This window comes from Pseudopodoces humilis, chromosome 2 (genome assembly GCF_049639895.1).
Source record: "Pseudopodoces humilis isolate 2021_Gansu_Grassland_sample_001 chromosome 2, ASM4963989v1, whole genome shotgun sequence".
Lineage (NCBI taxonomy): Eukaryota > Metazoa > Chordata > Aves > Passeriformes > Paridae > Pseudopodoces > Pseudopodoces humilis.
The window spans coordinates 99,146,111-99,169,783 of NC_142201.1; the positions used below are offsets into that span (position 1 = coordinate 99,146,111).

The 23,673-nt window shown below is 34.8% G+C and overlaps 1 protein-coding gene across 1 annotated transcript in view; it reads right to left on the reverse strand.

The window, feature by feature from the left end:
* Positions 1-23,673, reverse strand: part of TMPRSS15 (transmembrane serine protease 15) — a 52,644-nt gene that overhangs the window by 11,908 nt on the left and 17,063 nt on the right. Inside the window, exons 7-18 of the mRNA XM_088051310.1 lie at positions 21,156-21,264; positions 18,387-18,496; positions 17,385-17,522; positions 16,163-16,312; positions 13,872-13,974; positions 13,269-13,419; positions 12,097-12,238; positions 8,389-8,478; positions 7,011-7,136; positions 6,416-6,547; positions 3,859-3,969; positions 904-1,036 (exon numbers count right to left, since the gene is read on the reverse strand). Of these exons, the coding sequence (XP_087907436.1) occupies positions 904-1,036; positions 3,859-3,969; positions 6,416-6,547; positions 7,011-7,136; positions 8,389-8,478; positions 12,097-12,238; positions 13,269-13,419; positions 13,872-13,974; positions 16,163-16,312; positions 17,385-17,522; positions 18,387-18,496; positions 21,156-21,264 (1,495 nt within the window). The remainder of the gene's footprint in view (positions 1-903; positions 1,037-3,858; positions 3,970-6,415; positions 6,548-7,010; positions 7,137-8,388; positions 8,479-12,096; positions 12,239-13,268; positions 13,420-13,871; positions 13,975-16,162; positions 16,313-17,384; positions 17,523-18,386; positions 18,497-21,155; positions 21,265-23,673) is intronic.

Genomic DNA, 23,673 nt, shown 5'->3' on the forward strand with positions numbered 1-23,673 from the left:
CATCCAATTAGAAGCATTTTTGACATAACACTTGGTTATTTTCTAAGTTATTCTAACTCTGTGATTCCTACAACTAATTTATCAGAAGGGGACCTGTAGGCATCTTTCTTTGGTCAGAGACCAAAATAATGAATGGCAAGCTTAGAATTTAGTTTGATTATTAGTTAGGTGAGTAACATTCCCTAAAAACCTCAGGACTTCAGGAAAGCTAATTATTATTCAGTGGATGGCAGTGGAGTAGCACATGATGTAAGGCCAAAATTTAGGCCATAAATTTTACCATAGATTGGAAAAAGCAACACCCTGCACTCAGCAATCCCCATGTTTCCCCTGAAAATTCTTCTGAACAGTGACTAAAGGCAAATCTATTTTTCTGTCATAGACTTCCCTACTCTAAGTCTACCTCGAGAGAAATCCCATTTCCTCTCTCAAAAGCTCAGATCTAATGATCTGAGCTATTAAATGTATTGGGAGCCCAGTAGCAGAATATCCAAGTGATTATCTCCACTTGGAATGAAGAGCAGCACTACAAAAGCAGAGCAGCCAAGGCTGCTGTTGGCTTCAGCTTTACTCCTAAGCCATCCTTAAGAAAGTGAAGATGTAGATGATGACATAAAGTGATAAAAGAGTGATGCATCCCCAACACTCTCCCAATGTTCTCCAATATGTATCCTCATGCCCAACCTGACATGTTCAGAGTCATCAATCCTGTACTGAATGCCATCAAGACAGGGTTTGCCAGACTTTCAAATTTGTTGGCACACCAAGTACTCCACTTGACAGAGACAGATACATTTGCCATTTTTTTGGAGAGTGCACCAGTAAAATGAGGAGGAAAATGCCAATATACACTCAACAAATCTGCAAACATGTTACAAAGGACAATGAATATTTATCACTCACCCCAACCCCAACAGCTGGCAAACACTTTCTGAGATCTCTCCACTCCAATCATCTGCACATGCCAGATGCCACATCTTCCCAATCCTGGCCTGTACCAGCCCTTCGGTGCTCAGAGAGCCATTGAGTAATCTCACTGGAGAACAAAATGGGCAGAAGCATTTTAGATAGGTGGCAAACCACTTTCCTCCCCAACCCCAGGCAAACAGAAATGCGATGTAAAGTAATTAATTATTGTCAATGAAGAACACAAAAAAAGTTAAAATTCATTATGGAGGTAATAAACCCAGTGTCTCCAGGATGTTGTGTTCCCAAAGGAAGGAAACACTATTCTTATTTCCTATATTTCTGCCACAGGGGAGTTTCATACCTTGTATTTTGCAAATGTAAAGGAATAGACAATAAACAATACATTTTCCATCAACTCTAAACAATGCATTTTTTTCTTAGCATTATATAGTTTCCAAATAATGAGTGAAGCTTTATCTCCATGATGCGCAGTAATACTGACTGGAAATAAGGTTAAAATGAGTGTTGAGAAAAAAAATAGATTGCTATGAGTTTTCACTGTTTTCATTGCAGTTTTAGTTAAAACATTCACACTAATAATAAAAGCCCATTGAAAACCAGTCCTTTTATAAAAACTTTTCCCTAAAAAGAAATATTCAGAACACAAATTCAGAAACTCATTTACTTATTGGTAAAAAGTCTTATGCTATTGGCATAGTGATGAAGGAAGTTGGACTGTAAGGCCAACAGAATTGCATGTATACACATGTATATAAAATAAGAATTTTATTATATAATATTAAATTTATATTTTATAATATTAAATTATTAATATTTAAAATAGTAAATTTATATATTATAGTCAACAGAGTCTCATTTATGTTTTAGCAACTACAGCTGCATTTCAGGCAGATGACAGGTTTTGTCATTGTGAAGTAGAGAAAAGTATGCAATGCATTGACATTTATTGGTTACCAAAATATTTTTTAAAAAAAAATCTTGTGCAGGAAACCTTTTTCCACCAAAATGCTTTCACAAAGAGTATCCACAATAATAAATAAAAATTTTAGATTTTTTAGAAATTCCTCTGTGACCTAGAGTGCATGAATGAAAGAGGTGATATACAGTGATTAATAAACGGTAAATGTTAGATTAAATTAAATTAAGTTTTTGAGCTTCTTAAACATCTTGGAATTGTGTGCACTGCAAGATTTCTCCAAATTACTTTTGACACCTCTCTTTCTGAGAGAATTTGAACTATAACACTTTTTCCTTTCTCCTTATCAGATCCATGTTCTTCTCCAAATACATTATTGGTAAGGAATGATAAAGTCATTGAAGGTCCAACAACTTCTTATTTCAGATATCATATAATTTTTAGAATCTTGGCATTTCTTTGCAGGCCCTGGAAGTTTCAGAAGTTGGGGGATTTGAAAAGATGGTTTGTCTTGTTTGCCACGTCTGAGAAGACATTGAAATTGTTTTCAGGAAAATGAGCAAGGCTTTTGAACACTGGAAAGACTCAATTTGAGAGTTTCTAATTGAATTTTCATTTTGTTTTAAGACATAGATTTAGACAAACTTTGGATTAAACGGGTTTTTGGAAACAAATCTCCCAGGCTTTTCATGTGAGGTAATTGGTCATGAAGTAATAGACAATCAGTGGCAAAATAAATATTTGGGAAAATGTACAGTGTCTTAATGTAGATGATGGTTACCTTGTTCAGATCTTCTTCAGCAATGACTGGAAGAAAAGTATCAAGTTTTCTCTGCTTAAGAAGAATCTGAAGTGAATTTTATTCTACACATTTTAAGGGAGGAATATGTTTGCAATAGAATAGCCAATGACACTAATTTGAGGAATGAATTTGTGTCTTCATCTATCTATCTGCATGTATTTACATATGCCATGTATATTTTTATATATATGCATGTAAAAAATGTTGAGATCAATGGACTATAAGCACACACCTAAAACAATATCTTTAAAACAATGGAATTTTGATAAGCTTAAAGACCACTTTTAAATCTTCCATTAGTTCTCCAAAGTAGATTGTCAGAAGGAGCAGTTTAACTGCTGTGCTAGACCAAACATGATTTTAGCATTAGTTTTACATTTAAATTATTGTTTTTGAGAATCTTATTTCCCTGCTATGTAAAATGAATTAATATACTGTGCACATGCATTTTGGACAGAACCACTTCACCAGAGAAGAAAGGAATATCAGTGAACAACGTATGCTGCTTTTGAATCTGTGCCATCCATTCACCCCATGGGGTCCAGATGGGCTGGAGGGTGCCATCTATTATAGTTGGCTTCACACCCACAAAACTGTTTGGGAATTTCCATCAAGAACATGTTTATTCTCTACCCTGCACTGCAGAATTCTTACTGCTGTGAAACTCTAGTTAATTACAGCAAAACCAAGTATAACTTGGAAATACAAAATGAATACAGAAGCATGTGTTGAGTTTTCATTTAATTTTGAGGCCATTATAAACAGCTACAGTTTTCAGCACGGAGGAGCTTCCTACCTTTTCCAGAGTTCTTGACCAGATTTCACACATTGTCTCAGAAAAGTGACTATTTTTTTGGCCCTGACAAACTCAGTGAGACACTGCTGTGCAAACTGGCCTGCCTGCATCTGCAGCATTCTATATTAGCTGAGGTTCTGTGGCTGTTCTCGTAGGCAATTCCTGCCAAATATACATGGCTTGTGTTTGACACTAGGAAAAATTCTTCACCAAAAGGGTTGTCAAGGATGTCAACCTGCAAAGTGGTGGAGTCACCATCCCTGGAAGAATTTAAAAGACATGTGGGTGTAGCACTGAGGGACATGGTTTGTCAGTGATCTCGGCAGTTCTGGATTAATGGTTGGAGTTGATGATCTTAACAGTCTTTCCCAGCCTAAATTATTCTATGATTTCTTTGTACGAAGGAAAACTTACTGCATTTTGCTTCATCAGAGGCATCTTCACACTGAGGTACTTTGTCACACAGGTTGTGCAATGGGATGCATTTCCCACTACCACACTGATGCTCATCAATTGTGCAAGCCCCTGAAGGGAAACAAGAGAGAGGAAAATAAATCTGTAGTTGTGAGGAAGGTTGATGTCCACAGGAGATCTTAAAGTTCACGTAAGAAAACTGTGCAGATACTATGAAGAGCCTTTGATTTCCTTTTCTTTCCATTTCCATCCATCTCTCTTTCAAAATAAAGATAATTTTCAGATAAATATAAGCTAATCAAAAATAAAATTTGTGGTCCTCTGCCTTGTAGCTTCTGCTCTAGTTATAGTTGCTCAGTTAGTAGTGTTCTTCCATTGCAAGTGATAAAACATGGGAGTGAAAAGTCAAATCCTGTCAAAAGTGACTAAAGATTTGAAATTTCAAATGTTCAGCATTTGCACAAATTTTAGAGGCAATAAACTGTCAAGCCAAGCATATGAAAAAGGAGGCAATGAGAGATGAGAGTCTACTTCTGGGGCCTGTTTATTAGGAAAGAGACAAAAGTAAACAGAATGAAAGAGGAAAGCATTCATAAAAGTAGGATTAAGCTACTTCAGATTCAGTTCTACAATTAAAGCAAATAAGGGAGAGAGTAAAGGTAAAGTTATAATTCTTTCTGTGGCCAAAGTGTATTTTTAATGGCTTCATTTGTATTACAGTCATAAACTTAAATTCTATCAAAAAATTGTTTCTTTTACCTTCCTGGGCTTATTGACAGAAATATGTAATTATCTAGAAGTCTTTTTTAAAGCAAGATAATTGCTTTACTTCTGATTTTTTAATATTCCTATAAAATGATTCATTCCTCAATCAGCATGGCCTGTATCAAATGGAAGCAGAAGAATATGGTTTATAAAAGGCTTGAACCAGATTTTCACACACTCAATGTCCATAACTAATGACAGATATTTCACAGAACTTAGTTCTTGACAGTGTTTTTATTATATTGCATACAGCCAAAAATTATTTCTGTTCAAATAATTCTTACTTTAAAAAAAACAACACTGCATAGAAAAAAATAAAATACAAGGAAAAATCTGCTTTTCTTCTAAAGTTAATTTATTTACTGACAATCCATTTATCCTCAGGCCTGAATGCTAATGATATTAGTCTCTGTCCTTTGGCTGCAAAGATCATGAATAAGCATAATCCTTTTGCAAATGGAACTTTTTTAATATATTTAAGCAGAACTGGCAATTGCCACTTTGAGAATTCTGCCTTGCTAAGCTTAATTTTCACTTTACAAAATATGGGCAAGGCTAGCCCAGTAAAGATGCTGAACCAGCTGAAAAAAAAAGGCAGAGAGTTGTTGGACTGAACAAATACGAGAGAGAAGGCAGAAGAAGAAGCAGCAAAATGTCATATGGACATATAAACTAACCCCTCAGTCATGCACAGTGGGATTAAACAGAGTTAATTTTACAAATGTAGACCAGAGGTGAAGATTAAAAAAAATATTAAGAAAATTATTATTATTATTATTATTATTATTATTATTATTATTATTATTATTATTATTATTATTATTATTATTATTATTAATAATAATAATAATAATAGTACTGTGAATCTATAAAAATCTGCCACTGGCTAAGCAAGCTGGGAGAAACTTGCCATTTCTGAGACTTAAAGTAAGAAAAAGAATCTAGATTCTTGGCTTTCTGTTCAGGTAAGTTAATGGTACTTTACACATCTCTCAATACATACTGATTTTTCTTTCTCTGTGTTTCTTCTGTCAGACTTCCATAGAAGAAATACAAAGCCTCTAATTAATTCAGTGAAGGTTTGCCCTACAGTTAGTATAATTATTTGTCCTGCTAAGCATATTAGTGTTCCATGTAATTTGCATTATGCAAAATGATTCATTTTGCATATTTTGGAGAGTTGATTGCTGAGTGACAAGTCTAATTGCAGTCCCCAAGAAAATCAAGAGCCTTTCAGAATGGATCTGGCTGGAACCAGTAACACTGCTGTCCAAATATCTAAAAGATTATTCACACACTGAAGATGAAATTTTTAAAGATGCAAGAAGGACCATTTTGCAAATATTGATTACAGTTACCACATACAGTTTTCTCTCCTAGATCATGTCATCAATAGTAAATATTTCACAAATGCATTTAAACACACTTTAATGACACCCTGAAATGATTCACAAAGTGATGTTTTATCCTGGGGTTTTTATAGAGGATAGTTAGTATTTTCCCTCTTAACATCTGAAAATACTGCTTTTTAGTCAAAATACTGAGTCAGTTTTCCACATAACATCACAGAGTTGCCCATGATTTAGACATTACTCCAATTACACTAAGAAACAAACCCATCACTTTTCATGTCAGGAAATATAAACTACAGATGAGTAACCAGCCTTTTTCTCTTTAACATTTGCATTTTTCTACTGAACAAGTGCTGAGAGTCACTTCGCAATCTCCACGTTTTCTGAAATATATTTGGCCAGTGGTATAACCTCTCAAATACAAAGGTTCAGATGCTTACTTAAATGGTAGCCAGTAGTAAAGTTTGCAAGAAATCCCTTCCCTGTTGTAGACTCGTCCGTCCGGAGGATCACTGTCATCTGGTTTGTTGTAGAGAAGACATCTGGCAGTGGGCCTTTCTCTGTGTACACAGCTATTCACCAGGAAAACATGAGTACATTCAACCTATTCTGTTCAAATGTATTTCAGAATGTTTTGGGTTCAAAAGCAAATACTGCCACCATGGGGATGTAGCTGGTCCCCCAAACCTAACTGCTATCAGACTGTCATGGTCAGACCCCAACACCCGGTTTGACTAATCAGTACAGAATTATAAGGTTCAGCTAAGAGATTATCCACGTGTTTGTCCACACATGTTAACAGTCTGATGTACTGAGAAGTTAATTTCACACGGATTGCATGGAGAGCTGAATGTGTGCAAATGTTTTGGAAACCTGATGTCACATAGAGTATGCTTTCTCAATTTTCCATCTGAATTTCTGAAGCCCAAAAAATGTGAATGAAATGAGAGGAATTTGATTTCCTTGATATTATATCCATCAGTTTCCTCCAGCTGCCTGATTACATTCATTTTAGTACCCACTGCTGCTACTTGCCCAAAAGTAAGGAATCTGGTCCTCTGCCATCTCTGACTTCAACCACATCCTGAATACTTTGCAGATCAAAAATCTGAAAATGAAGTTGGATGTTTTTTCCATTTTCAGCATTCAAGTACCACACACCTGGAAAATAGTAACACACACATACACACAAATCACCTTTTCAGTAGTTACATTTACTCTGCCATTTTCATGCTGAAGGGCTTTGGCAAGGAAAAAAAATTCTCCTAAATTGTTGATAATCACCCAAGAAATGAAGACGTTTAAATCTTGTATTTAAAAGCTGTCAAGATCCAAATTGCTGTAGTTTCTCATTCTTAAAACATTTTTGAAAACTAATTTTGAGCTTCTACAACACATATACATGTGTTTTTAATCATTCATGTCAGCTGTGAGTTTCCCCAAAGCAGTAAAGCTCATTCTTTTCTGTGACAATGTGACAAATAGTCTTGTCACTTAGGTCTCATTTCATAGTAAAATAATTTTTATAATCAGTCACAGAAGCCTGTCTTTCAAGTTAAATAGCTCTTTGCTTCTGTTTAGCCTATACTTTTTCATAGTTAATCTAAGTGTGGATACTATGGAAATCTTGTAAAGAAAGTAAAAGAAATAAATTTCATGGAGTGAAAAGTATTTTCTCACTGGCAGCAATCTCATTTGGGAACTTGTGGAATGAATCCTGTAAATGTGAGCCTTATCTCAAACAGAACAGAAACACAAAATTAAAACTCTTATGATTACCATCCCAGCACAATTCTCCAGGATTGAAGGAATAAATAATTAAAATTTCATTAAGAAGCAATGACAAAGCTCTCTTCCTTGCTTTATCCATCAACAAGACATACTGGACCACCTTGAAGCATTCACTTTTGCTGGCTCTTGTTTAATCTATATCAAGTAATGTCAGTAGAATAACAAAGTCTTCTCATTACTATGTTAAGAAACATTCAATGAAGAGAGGATTCTTTACAAAATGCATGCACATACTCTTAGTTTCTAGAAAACTTGAGCTATTTAACAGCAGAAGTGATGATACTTCCCTGGCAAACACACCAGGTTACTGGAAAATGGGGACTTTCATTACCTTATGGAAGTGCTGCTGCATTGACATAAAGACATTTGACATAATAGGCAGGATAGAATTGGCCTGTCTGGACCCATTCCATTGGATTATAGTTGTCTTCATCCCTTTTTAATCAGCTGGCATGTATTCCTTAGGTTCCTTTCAGTACCATAGAATGCACTTAAAAGATCCCACTGTATATACCTTAGATCTTTCTTTTTTTGTTTGACAGCATCTGAGTTGGAAAACAGATTGAGTATTTGTTTTTATATGGTTAAACTTCTCCTGCAGATTTGGAAAAGAATGACTTACAAAGAGCTAAGTTAGGGTAATTGCTTGGAAAGTTTTCAGAGCTGAATGTAGTGTTTGGCTCCCAGAGTTCAACTGGCCCTCCACAGTCAGCTGAAAAAGAAAACATTTCAAGAACATAATTAACCTACTGTCTTAATTTTTCAATCTGTGATAACAGTGATAATTTGTAAACTTAATTTTCATGATTACTGCTCTGCACACGATACCCATGACAGAAATATGAAGACAAGAATGTGATACAGTCATCTGTCTCATTTACTAGTACAGTAGTAAAAAAGCTAGGAAATGTTGAGAATAAGAGAGGCCCCCAAATATAACCAATTCATGCACTTTGCTTGTATGCCTTGTTGTCTGATCAATTGTAGAATGACAGAATCATTAGGGCTGGAAAAGACCTCTGAGATGATTGAGTCCAGCCTTTGACTGATCAACAGGACCATCAGGACCTGTCAACTAGACCATGAGTGCCACGTCCTGAGTAACTCCAGGGACAGTGACTCCACCACCTCCCTGGGTAGCCCCTTCCAATGCCTGACCACTCTTTTGGTGGACAAATTATTCTTGCAGCATCACCAGAGATACTCAAATCTAAAGCTCTTTTTGTCATCTAGCAAGTAAACTTTCAGCAAAAGACCGCAAACCCCTTATACTGTTGCTTTGTTTTCTTCAGGACCCCAAAACCTTTTACAGCTAAGCCTTGTCAGTGGTTAAAACAATAATTTGTTTATTCCTTAAAACAACTGTTCTAGTAGGAAATACCTTTGTCATAAAGATGCATATGTACTTACAGGTAAAAATTAATAAAATTTCTGTAAAAGCAAATATTGTAAATATATGTACAGGCATATACATGAATTCACAACATGGACACAACTAACTGTACTTTATATATTCAATATTCTGTTTCAATATATAATTTTGATACTGGTTTACATGCAAAATATGTCAACTTCATGTTCAAAATGTTTACTTTTTATTGAGAAAGTATTTATTTTCATTTTAGCCATCAGAATGACTGAATGAACCATGAAAATGAACTTTGGTGTTTTCCCACTTTTGCTGCTCACAATTACTTAGTTCAAAAATAAACAGTACTCCTCCACTTGCTTCAGGAAATAGTAGTTAAAGCAAACCAGCTTTACCTTCTTTATTTTGGGGATTATTTATGTTTTATTCCTTGAATTAAAATAGCTGGGTTTTATTTATTTTTAACCCTCAAACTTTGGCTAAAGTTTAACTCTCTCCTCCCCATCCCTTGTGGCTCAAATTTGGATGCCATGATGTATGCATCTCACACTCTGAGCCCCTTGGTTGGGGATTGCATAATCTACAAGTCCTAAAAAGTCTGACCATTGAATCCCACTGGGAGAAAGCTCAAAAAAAAAAAAACCCAAAACCCCCAAAACCAAGAAAAAGTTTGAACTTCCTCACAACAGCCATTTCCTAGAACTTTCTGTTTCACTGAATCACTCCTGGCAAGAAAAGCTGAACTCTTGGAAAGGAGAAGGAACTGTTAACAATCTCATCCCAACTGATAAGTATATTATGTTTTGGCCATATGGCTCACAAGGAGGATTATTTTCTATAAATACCATGAACAACAGATAAAGATTACATTGTTTTTTTAAATGGGATATTATGGCATGTGAAATCTGATCTGGTGTTGACTACATGTAAGTCACATTAGTAGTGATTTTTGTCTAGCATGGAAAAATGAGAGAAGAAATGGAATTTATTCATGTCTTGAAATAATATTTTAAAAATGTGATCTCTAAACAAATTCATGTGGAGTTATTCATACAGATGTTACTCATTAGAGAACCTAATAGAAATCACTACCAACAATCTTGGTTGAGCACAACAGATGATTTTCTCAACACTTTAGAAATGATATATGACCTGTATCTCTATGCTTTGTCCAAAACTTCAGTTTATATTGACATACCTATATAAATGTGGAATGAACACTGTCTTTTCCACACCAATGTTTGTGTTAAAAGGTTATAAATTAACGTGAAGATGAAAGCAATCTTTGTTTTAGATGAAAGTGTGAGGTGACAGTCTTGTGCAAAAGACCAAAGCAAATCCAGCTTCCCCATGCTACCATCAAAAATATCCTTTTTTTACATTTCAAGAAGCTTTTGTGGCACTGTGAATGATGCCAGTGACTTGTACTGAAGCTCTAATTTTAGTGAAGGAAATTGCCTCAGCTAAAATACTTTTATGTCCTTTTTATGGATGTGACATTTGTAGTGAAATCATTAGTGTTAGTAAGCTTGTATACATTCATCAAAGTAATTTCATACTTCTTTGAAGATGATTGATAACATTTGTTTGTATTTTTTTTATCAGGTTATAGATAGCATGTGGTAGCATGTCCCAGCAAAATTATGAAAACATGTTATTTTTTCCCCAGCAACAGCTTAGACTGCCCTAATGTATCTTGGACCTCTTTAACAAGGAATTATAAGACATATTATCATGTCCCTTTTTTGAATGCTAAAATTTCTTGACCATTGGGTCTATAGTCTGATATTCCTTTGGTGTTTTTCAGAAGCACTCAGCTACTATTTACCACAGGGCTATTCTACCATTAATCATTAGACTGGTGCTAACTTGTGAAGTGTGTTTACCCACAGCATCTGAAGGTCAGCTGCAGGCAGGCATCAGCATCTCTCCACAAAATTACTGTAATAAAAACTGTTATTGAGTTCCAAAACTCATATTGAGAAACTATAACTGAAATTACTACTGTTATTAAAATTTAATTTGGCGCACCTGACAGACACACCTTGTTGAACTTCACCTCCACGCTCTAAAACATCATTTTACTCTTACATTTAGAAGGTTTTTTCTTACCTGTCCTGATGCAGTAGATTTGGAGGAGACAGATTTGAGAGAATAATAATATTAGTATTCAGTAACATTTATACTAACTAACACATAATAATAATAAAATAATAAAATAAAATAATAAAATAATAACTAACATATAATAACATTAGTATACAGTGTTTCAACATGAATACAATGTGAAGGGTCTTACTATTATTTTAATTTTAGACCATTTTTATTTACTATATGTTGTCAAGAGAGAAACCAGCTGTGTTTTGAAAGGCACAGTAAATCTAATAAGAGGCAGTCCTGGCACATTCTCAGCCCTTGTTTTAATGATTTGGACACTCTCACTATTGAGGTCAGAATAGGCCTTTTGTAGAATTTTTTTTCTTCCAAAATTTCATCCACTTTCAGAATAAATTACAAAGCAAGCTTCATCAGATATATTAATGATTTTTCCACAAGCTCTATTTATATTGGTTTTTGCTTTGAATGTGCTTGGACTTGTTTAACATCATATAAAAACTTTCTTATCTCTTTCATGTAAGTTATCCAGATTTATAAGGATGGTTACAGGTATTTTCTCTGTTTTTTGCTGTGAGATTTTTCTGCTTAGCTCTGTGAAACAGGGATGTTTTGGGGAAGCTTAAACCTCTGTGCTTTCCTCTAAAATACTCTGCAGCTGGAAGGGTCTGGATCAAGCTGTCCAGCCTATCCGGAGAGGCATGGAACTCCATCTTAGCGTGTTACCCTGAAAATAACTTTTTAATGCTGATGAGAGGTTTTTTATTAAACTGAGGTTGAAAATTTTGACCCACTCAAACACAAATACATCAATATGAAATCAACAGTGATTTAGTGTTTACTCACTAGGAACTAAAGGGGTGGTAGCAACAGTTGGCCTTGCAGTTGGCTCTACGTAATTGTTTTCATCACACTTTCCCTTCGTCAGGCCAATGTCATCCACGGCAATATCACTGGGACCACTCCTTTTAAAGGCATCAAGAATAACCTGAATTCAGGAAAAAAATATAGAATTTTATCATTTGCAGCTTCCTGTGCTGTATCATTCTGTCTTTTTTTGAATTCTCTTATTTCCACTGTAATCTACACTGGTTCTACACTCAGGGGAGGGCATTGGGGATGAGACAGAATTCCTCAGAAAACGAAACAGCACTATGCAAACTGAGTGGCTCATTCTAAGGAATGTAGTAGCTTCTTCATTTAAATGAGGAATTTAATTCCTTAATATCCACATATTTAAAGTAATCCTGCAAAAAAGGAATTAGTGATGATGGAATACAGTTAGGTATAGCAATCTTCTTGAGATCATATGTGGTTACATATTTCCTGGAAATCTGATGCACCCAGGTCACAGATGCATTTATTTCCTGAGATGTTAAATGTATCTTTCCAGCAGTGCTTGCCAGAAATCAATCAAAACTACTGTAGCAGGGCAAAACATCCCAAATACCTATAAAAAGAAATTGTTTTCAAAAGATAGGTGCTGAAAGAATTGTCTGGAGTAAATCTCCTCCTTTCATTTACAGATGAGTAAGTTCATCATGTGATGTCAAAACCACTTCCATCTGCAACACACTTTCAGTGGATTACTCTAAGTAATTAGTGAAAACAGTGATTCACAATCTGAATCAATTTCAGTTTAAATCTTCTCATGGCTAAGTGCTTCACATCACCCTCACTATTGAGATTTTATATTCCACTGCAGATTTTGATAGGCTTTGAACACTCTTGTTTTGTGGAAAGCTCTCATGATAGCATTAATTTTTCCTTGACAATGGTCAGGTTTTCTGTTTTCTGAAATTTCAATACTTTAAATTCAAGAGTAGGAAAAGGGCCTGTGAGAATTCAAATGGGGATTCCAATCTTCTGCATGCTAATATTTATTTGATGGCATGCATTATTAAATGATACCAATGATACCTTTGGAAGAGTGGAGTTTTGGGTTCATTTCACAGAAGACTCTGGTAACAGTTTGGCTAAAATAAATGAAAAAAGAAAAAGAAAGCAGCTTAACAAACCTTAAAATCAGATGTTTCATTTAAAGTTACTTGTCCATAATTCCAGTTGTTTCCATAGTTTCCTTGTTTCTCGAAAATGGTCTTTTCCTGACCATGCTCATCACTTATGCGAATTCTAAAACGGTAAACATTATCACCATACATGAAATACCTAGAGGGGGAAAAGCATTTTGGTATTGTTAGAACAAAGTCAAATTCCATGAAAAAATGTCTCTCTTTTTATATTATAGTGTTTTATGAAATTAGGATTAATTTGAAGCAAGCATGAAAATAATATTAATTGTATGTTTAAATTACACCTGGAATTGTAAAGGCCTAGTTAAGCTTCATGACAAAAAACACTTCAGGGATTCTTAATATTATTTTTGTGTAGAAATGAATATTGGATGCAGAGTGAAGTATAAAATACATTATAGCTAACTGCAAAAGTCAAACTATGAAGGAATTAAACTTCAGGCCTGGAGCTGAGACTGACTGTGGAAATCCAAACAGAACCAGGCTGGCGTTGCTGGCACACTGAGTGGGATTAATATTTTTCATGAAAGCAAGCTCTTTGGGTACATTCTTAGACAAAATACAGGTTTAGGGATTATGAAACAATACCAAAAGCTTAGACAATATGTATCTGAAGGGACCAAAGGCAAACTCAGAATCCGGACTCTCTCTTCTCTGAATCCAAGTCCGATGGGTGTTGAAATATAAAATCCTGCAAGATAATGATCACACTTTAGCCAGGAGAGAAGAACTTTCTTTTTAGTGTTGTTACTTATTGGACTAGAGTTTTGACATTTAAAATAACATCAAGCACAGATAGTGTTGCATGTTTTGGAAGATTCCCAACACAGTAAATATGATTGATTATCCCAAGATATATTTATCAATCAATGGCATGTTAAATTGAGCTTTTAAGCTTGGATACTCCTCAGAACTAGATAAGCAATGGGAACCTAGCTCTTTTCAAGTCAGTGGAAATCCTACCCTATATTCAGTGAAGGCAGAAATTCTCCTGGGTTTATACAAATATCTTCCTGTTTGGTATTGCTGGTGATTTTGCAGAAGAATTAATTTCCCGATATTTTCATAACTTGTATCCACATGACAATGGGAAGTATGTATTGTATGTTGAGAGGATGACAGAATGATGATGTGAATATTTTATAGCAAGGTGAGGCTTTATAAACAAACAAAACCCCCTTTTACTTGTGAAATTGAGTTTGCAGCTTTTTCTGAGATAATTTGTTGCAGCTGGGAATTTGGACCTCTTGTTGCAATACGAGGCCAGGCCACAGAAGCACTGGGATTTGTCATATGAAAGGCAAACTTAGGCAGCTTTAAAATAAAATTCTTGCTTTAGTCAAATCATGGGTGTAATATTATATTTTCTTCTATCTATCTAATACATATATATTCAAATATTATATTTATAGAATTTTCAAATGAATATAATTGTAATTATATTAATTATATTACATACATTGTATTCTGTTATTTATACTTCCAGATTATCTAGGTTTTTTCATGTGGGAGGCTAAAGTTCCTGAAAATGTCTGAAATCTGAACCAGGCCTTTAATTTCCTCTGTTGACTTAGAGAGCAAAAATTTCTTCCTATAGTCAGAGGGAAAGTTCACTATTTCATCAATTCTCTAAGCATTCAGAATCAATTTTTGAATATGTATTAAGGTCTTTACTTTTCAAGTGAAAAATAATCAAAAGAAGAGTTTCACTGAATGTAACAGCTTGATATCAATGCAATTTACTCAAAATACAGGTCACAGAAATTTAAATATACAACACAATAGTAACATTACACATATATATATATGTGTGTCAGCTTAGATGTGGCACAGGGAAACAGAGAGCACCTAAAATAGATTAACATTTTTGAGTGAGAGAAATCATTGTCAAGTGTTTTATTAAACAAATTCTACATTCTTTCATCTGATTTGCATTCTAGGAGCCGAGTGGGATGACAAAACAGTTCTGAAGACTGTTTAGAAAATGTGCATTTACTCAGAGAGCGGTGAATAATTTTTATCTCATAAAGTGCAGAATACTATTTTTCTTTTCCCAGGAGTAACTTTTTTCAGAAAATTTGCAATTTTTCCACTTATTTGTCACTGAATAAGTTTTATGTAGCTCTTGCATAGAATACATATAACCATTGCAAAATTCAATTTGCATTTTATCTGGTTTTAGGTGGACTGAAAAATCAGCTGAGGAAATGATTGTTTGGCTTTGTTGTTGAAACAGGAAAAACTTATCTAATTCTATTATAAGGGTTCATGATACACTCAAAATCTGACTTCTATCAGTATTGTCTCTTTAAATAAATTCTACTTTTGATATGACCACTCTTCCAATTAAGTTATTGAACTGTAACAGTTACTGGAGTGTTTGTGTGTGTGGCACAGTTGGTGTGTTTGCTGTGCAGTAACTGGGGACACAGATGCCCCTTGTAAACTGCAGGTCAACTTTATTTAAATCAAAATTATTTTGTGACAACCATGAGGATGTCAGCAGTAGAGAGGGATGAAACAGAAGTGATTTGCCTAATAATGCAATTATACTTTTTTTCCCTCAAGTTAAACACCTAGGTTTTTGCCCAATAGAAATTCCTTTCTTAGATAAGGTATTTTGCTGTAAAAATAGCATTGACATTTTCAGCCCTCACACTTAGATAATTTTACTTATTCTTTTATTTTTTTCACTTAGTTTTGGTATATTTCCACAAGATGGTAATCACTAGCATAAAACATTTTGTCTGGTAGCCCTGACATTTCTATGGTAGAATAACATGACATCCTAGTAATACTACTATGAAGAATCTATAATGCAGTGATATAAGCTAAATCAAGTTTTTCCTTTAATCTTCAAGTCACTTTTTTGATCTTACCTGACGAGTTGCCAAACGTATGATCAAATTCAGGACCACTCATCAAGGGAAAGGTAGGACCCTGAACTCTGGCCCAGTCTGAATCATCATCTAAATCTTGTATCCAGAAACAAAAGCTATCTTCAAAAGTGCAATTGATTTTCTCATAATCTGTGAATAAGGACCTCCAGTAAATAAAGATGTCAGAGATACTATTTTCTCAGAATTGCAAAGGAAGGAGTGATGAACAATGTAAATTTTTAAACATGTTTGTAAACCACCCAACAGAGACTTATTTTCCTCCTTATGGAATGCAAGAAAATTACTCAAATAGGTGTTTGTACTTGTTAATAAAACACTATTTTTGAAGGGTAGCCCTACATGCTCTTGCACTCATTCACCAACCTTTATTTCTGATTCCTCTTTTCCTCTTTTCTTTACCAAGGCCTGGACTGCTCCAGCAGAAAGGGCTCACCATTAGGGCAGAGTGCTGTGCTCCATGCCCCTGGGATGTCCCTTTCTTCTCATTTGCTTCTTTGCTCACATGGGTTTGCTGCAGCATCTTCATCACTTTTGTTCTCATATTTCAGTGTCTATCCATGGAGCCTTGAAATGCAGGCCAGGCAGGGCTTCCACATGACAGGAACTTGCTGGCATCTCTGGATGCTTTCTGCAGCATATCCCACCCAGCCACATTCCCTGATCACCTCCTTCTCCAAATTTAGCAGCTAAAGAAGCCTTCACTTATCCAATTACCAAAGCATGAGTTATATTGCTGCATTTTGTTGTCACTGTAGATTTACCTCATCCAGACTTCCTAATGCCTGTTTACTGAAGTGGGTATTTTCCTGAAAGTTATTTTGAAATTTTGTTCTGAATGTTTTTTTGAATAAACATATTGTGGTCAATGATTTCATAGTGTTGATTAGTGAACAAACTGGATGAGAAATCTGATGGAGGTACAGACATGGTTTTACTTACACAGATGAGTTTTATCAGACATCACCCTACTGCTAGGTACAGGCTTGTAAACTTGTGAATGACCTTACAGAAATAATTTATTTAATCTTTAAAATAGTATGAAATTTTTCAAAGATTATATAGTTATTGGACAGAGGCCAGAAAATGCTGCTTCCCTTTCCACCTCCATTTTCGCAAACTGAAAATGTAGATTCACCAATATTTTGGGATAAAAAGGAAACAAAAATACAAACACAGAGAGAGAGAGAGAGGAAACACTTACTGTTTAGTTCACTTGTATTAAATGCAGTGTACATTGCATTAAAGCCATTCAAATTCTCTGAATAATCGGACATAAACTGTGCTGTAGCCTCATGAGAAAAAATGTAAATTGTTTCAAGACTGGTCCCTGACAGAGAAGCTGAAAACAAATTAAAAAAACATACAATGAGAGAGAAAATAATCACATGCACATTAAAATTTCCAGTGTTGTCACAAAACCACAGTAGATTAGTTTATTGAGTCTTAAGGAATGGTTTCCCTGATATTTTGCTACAATAACTTCAAACCCTTGAAGCATTTAGCTGTTTGGCTGACATGAATATTCTGCATATTTCTCCTCTCATATCCACCAATATCAGCTAGTCTTTTACCATTTCTCATTCCAGTTCTCTACCTATTTCCAAAAATAAGTATAAATAATAATATATCTTTCTGATCTATCTTCCTATAGTCTATCTTCAGAATATGATTTCCACCTCTGATGGGATTCAGCTGTATAGACTGAGTCTTGTGAAAAATGGGTACAATCCCAGTTTTCAGAGTAGAATATAGAGACAGAGATAAGGTATCATCAGTATTTCAAGATCTGAGGAAAAGCATGCCATACTTGTAAAGATTTTCAGGAAGTTTCAAAGCACTTCTCCCACCAGTTCAGTTTAGATGCTTTCATTTTATGTACTGTGTGTGATATTACAGGATCTTCTGACAATATATTTCCAATGAAACATGGACCAGACAAGACTATGAGGCTGATGAAGTTTTCAAAATCTTTTAAATAAGATCTTAGAAAACAAGCAGAAATTTCATAATAATGTATAAGGGCTTTATCTGGTCAAATGAAAGGGCAGACAGGTCAATTGAGATTAATTGTCTAACAGGGTAACTTTATACAGATTGTCTTACTCTTGAACACACATGTGCAGCTCTTGATACCTCAAAATGCTTATTTTACCACTTAGATTTTATTAATGGAAAAGAATTATTAGCTGAAAAATAATCTTACCTCTTAAAACCTTGTTTTGTCCTAATCCTTCATAAATATCCAATATGTCTGTATATGGTTGTGTTTCAAAAGAAGTGAAGTTCAGTTTAATGGACAACCCTTGGGGAACTCTAAGGCAACAAGAGAAACATTAACTCAAAACTGAAAATCTATTTTTTGACTTCAGTAAAGTCATTGAAGTCATTGAGTATTTGAATGATAAGTTCAGAAGCAACATGAAATTATATTAATCAAGATCTCTTTGTCTTTTAGCTTGTAAAATTGCCAAAGGAATTTGGCATAAACATTTTGTAAGTGTACATATACCTTTACACACTGGAGTTAAGTATATTCTAGAAACTAAATGTTCTGAACTCTAGAATGAGACAATCAGTTCTAGAAGGGGTTTTTTTTTGTCTGGGTTTTGTTCTCTGCATCTCATTGAATTCCAATCACTTTTTCATACACTCTTAGATATCTCACTGCTCAAGTAGACTTCCCAATGGCAGACGGATAGTATCAAGATATCAATATGAACAGTTAGATATTAAAATCTCTCTCCTGAAAGTCCAAAACACTGTCTCTTATGACAAGAATGGGATTTGCATACAGATGTGATGATCTCAAACCCACTCATTGGGAAATTGTTATAAATCCAAACCATCACACACAAAATTTAATGACAGAAGTCACTCGAAATAAAGTGTAAAAATTCTTGGCCTTATTTTGCTACAGTTATGTTTAATGAGTAATCGATATTTAATTTGTTCTTCCTTTTCTTTTCCACTAGACACATATGGTAGTCCAAATTTTAAAACACTACTATCACTATCAGTTTAGCTACCCCTATGTGTTTTTATTTTTTGGAATTGAGAGATGCAATGAAAGTAGACTTTCAAAAGCAATCCTCTGGTGTTTATGAGTAATGATTAGTAGAGAAGTGTGAAGGAACCACTTAGATTTTGTCATTTAATTTTTTTGTTTTTGTTATTATTTTATATTTCCCCAGAGGGAAGAAATAGCCTTGGTTAGAAAAGAGTAAAACATACCGTTGAAACGTTCAGGAAACTAAACTTTCAGGGAAATATTGAGCATGTTGCTCTTTTAGAAGGAGAGGCTATTGGATCTTCATTTGTAGTTAAATGACAAGAATGTTAAAGCTCTTTCTAAAGGAAATGGTGAAATATTTCTAGACAAAGGCAGGCACAAGAAAAATCCAATCTCAGATGTATTATAGGTTGCCTTTAAACACATTTTTATAGGGATAATAAAAAAACACAGGTTATTGGAAAACCCCAAAGGTTCCCTTATGGAAACAACTCTTTTTGAAAGCAAGACAAAATTTGAGTACCACTTTGAGTTTTTTAGGCCTTTACTCTCAGTGTTGACAGATTTTTTTAAAGCAAAGGTAAGTGGAAAATGGATTCTGATGGTTGTTTTTGTAATTTATCAACTTGTAATTACACATATTTGCAGAACCTCTACCATACTGTTTCCAATTGCTCATGATTCTTTCTAAAATGAAGTTTTTGCTAGCTACATACCTGGTATAGATATCTGCCTAACACAATGCTTCTTGCAGCTACAGCAGCACTTGGAGAAACAACAACAATTTAGATGGAGGGAGGGCACTTGGGCCATGTTTATTTACTGTGCTCAAATTCTGCTACGCCATGAAGTGAGGAACAAGGCAGACATATTCTGAAGGAAAAAATTCCTGTTCTTTTCCTGGGACACACCTGTATTTTAAAGCCAGGTGTTGTCAGTAATTACTGTTGAACAGTTCCACTGAAGATGAGAAGGAAAAAATGTACTAAACAGAAGGAAAACCAGGATTTCAAGGTGAAGATGAAAGTTCTGAACAAAATCAAAGCCTAGCACTTTGAAAGGAGCCTTTGGAATGCAAAGCCCAAACCTTTTCCAATTTTAAAGGCAATTTCTTAATCTGCTTTGAAATCTTCTGCCAAATTAATACTTCTCAGAATCAAAGAACAGCCATTATTACGAAACCATGATAAGAATTACTGCCTTTAAGTAACTTCTGAATTGGCAGTCACAGGAGGGATTTTTAGGACTGTCTAACTCGTGATCATCTAATATTTTAGATATGTACTTCTAGACAAGATTTACCATATAGTGTGGCTTTTTTCTCCCTGGCCTAAGAACTGGACCTAGAGAGTCAAAATCAAACAGTTGTCCCTGTCTGTAGGTATATATCCTTGATAAAAAAAATTCCACTTCTTGTGCCTAAGGTTTAAAAGGCATTTGGAGATATTATATACAATGTTAACTATGCAATTTTAATCCATATTCCTAAATTACATAGGTACATAGACACTCTTAACTCACAGATGAAACCGTTACACCTAAGTGAAAAGGGAATTCTTGAAAATTCTTTCTGTTAAGTAAGAGTTACATCATATAAAGCCATTACCTGAAGATTACTATTTAATATAATCCTTTGAAAAAAAATCTTGGAATTATTTTGATTTATGTGATGTATTTTGAACCTACACTTTTGTTCCTCTGGATGTATATAGCACACAAGATTCATCAAAATCGTACATAAGAATTTTTGTAAGTGGAAAAATTATTGATACAGTTATGGAATTTATGCATGAAGGTTTTTAAAGAAAAGTTACATAAATACAAAAGAGAAAATGTATTACATATTTTCTATGCTGGAGTATTTGGGAATAAAAGCAAATGGCATAAGACTATTGTGCAGGAAACAAGATCACCTCATAATAAATAAAATGTTAGGTACAAAATGATTGGAAAATGACTTACATTATTATCCATTGGCAAGAAATGTTTGCATTATATGGCTTTGGATAATTCATGGAGTGAAAAAACCCAGAGGAACCAGTCAACATGAATTTTCCATCACAAACAGAAGCTGTAAAGATATAATGAAGAGCATTTGTCAGAATGACATTTGAAAAACAGGTTCAGAACCAAAATGTGGGTGACCCTGGATATTAGTTTACATGGATTACTTTGGAACTGCTTTGTAAGCAACAGTAGGAAGACAAAGTAAAATACACTATCAAATTATTCCCATTTCTAATTCTCAGCACTGTTTGATCTCAAAGTACTATATAAGAAGAAAAGCAGTACAGAAAATTAACTTTTAAATTAGACACAATCCAACTAATCCAAACTAGTCTAAACCAATCCAAATATTTCAAAATCATCGACTGGATTTAGCTAATCCAATTTTTTCTTTCCTTTTACTCTATACATTTATAAGGAAACAGAATCTTGCCTTACCAGTTCTTATCTACAACTGCTTTAAATCAGAAAACTGTGTTCGTACTATCAGAGACAGTTTGATATCACGTGAATAAAAGTAAAAAGGGGTATGGTTGACTACTGTTATCTCTACTTTTATGAGCTTCCTAGTTCCTCGCCTTATATATTACTGAGTACTGGAAGAGATAAGTGGATCTCCCAGGTTTCCTGACAGGTGTTGAGGTAAATGTCATTTATCATAATCTATTTTTTCAAAAGGCTTTTATTAGTTTTGTTTCCTTAGTGTTAGTATTCCATTCTGTAAAAGTTCTTCACTTAAAAAAAAGGGAAAGAAATATTTTTAAGCCTCAGCAAGATTGGAAATGATAATTAATGTAGAGTTTTTCTATTTCAGCAGACACTGAAGAACTGCTGAAGATTTTGCTGCATCTCTTGAACATTGTGTTAGGAATCTGTCTAATGCTGTTTTCTCTTCAGTTCAAGAAGTATCATAGAGCTTTCATATAAGGATAAAATCAGTACCACACATGATTATCTAAAGAGGTAAGGAAAAGTTCATCGGTTTGAGGCAGATCATCAGAAATGATACAGATTTAACTTTTAATTAATTTCAGAAATGAAATCATACTTATGATGATGGTCCAAATTACAAATAACCAATCATATTGAAAATAAAATGGGAATTTTATTGAGCATAGTTCTCCTCAGGGAAATTATACACAAAAGAATAAATCTGGGCTCCTTGTGTGTTCATTTTATAACTGTAAAGTTATTTCTGCTTATCACTGTAGCAAACACAAAATAAAAATCAATTTTTGTTTCAGGCAGCTATACACCGTAAATAAAGACTGTGCAGAAAGAACTTTGCCAATGTGCCTAATTCATGAGCTGAAATAGAAACATATTCCCTTTTGCAATCTTTGAGAAGAAAACAGAACACATAAAATTTTACATAGATAGAGAGAAAAGGTCCATGAATGATAGTTCTTATTCTATGTTAGCATTAGAGCTGGGTATTGGTATAGAATTACTTTTTTTCTCCACTTTACTTCACATATTTCCTGTCCTTATCAATGAGAAGAAGAAAATCAGTGTGAGAAGAAGGAAAGTGCCCAGCTTGTTACTGATGAAGACTGTGAAAAAGTGGTACTGTTAACAAGTAAGACATAATCTGATCTAAAGGAAATCTTATAATATGGACATTAATAAAGAAATAATCATACTGTTCTAATTAAATCAATGGCAAGTATTTGCTCATTCATATCTGTTAGAATTACAGAATGGGTCAGGTTGGAAGGGACCACAGTGGGAACAACCTCCCTGCTCAGACAGGATCATCCTAGAGCACACAGCACAGGATTGTGTCCAGATGGTTCTGGAATATCTCCTGTAAGGGACACTCCACACCCTTTCTGGGTGATCTGTTCCAGTGCCCAGTCACTGCACAGTGAAGAAGTTCTTCCTCATCTTCAGGTGGAATTTCCTGTACATCAGTTCCTGCCTGTTGCCTCTTGTCCCATTGCTGGCACCACCTGGTCCTTCCTCTGATCCCTCCCTGCAGGCACTGACAGACATTGATGAGGTCCCCTCTCAGTCATCTCCTCTCGAGACTGAACAGCCCCAGCTCCCTCAGCCTTTCCTCATAAGAGATGCTCCATCCCCCTATTAGTATGATTGTTCTTATTTTCTTCTTGTTCTCTTTTATTTGTTATCTCTTAAGTGACGGTGAGTCAATTCAAACAGGACAGCAAGACTCTGGAAAAGGTCCCTAGGTAGGTCATCCACAGACTAGCAATAGTCAGTGCTTTGTGTGTCAGGAATGACAGGAAGAGAGCAGGGACTGGTCCTGTTTCCCTGGAGAACCTCCTGGTGCTTCCTCCTTGCAGGGAGAGAGCAGCTGTGGTCAAAGATGTGCAGGGGCATAGAAGTCATTACATTTTTGCCTCTTTCTTTGCCTCCTGGAGGCCAAAGAAAAGCTGCAGTTTTCCTAAGGAGCCAGGAGATATCCTTTATAGGAACCACTTCCATTCTTTCCCCAACATACATCTTGCTA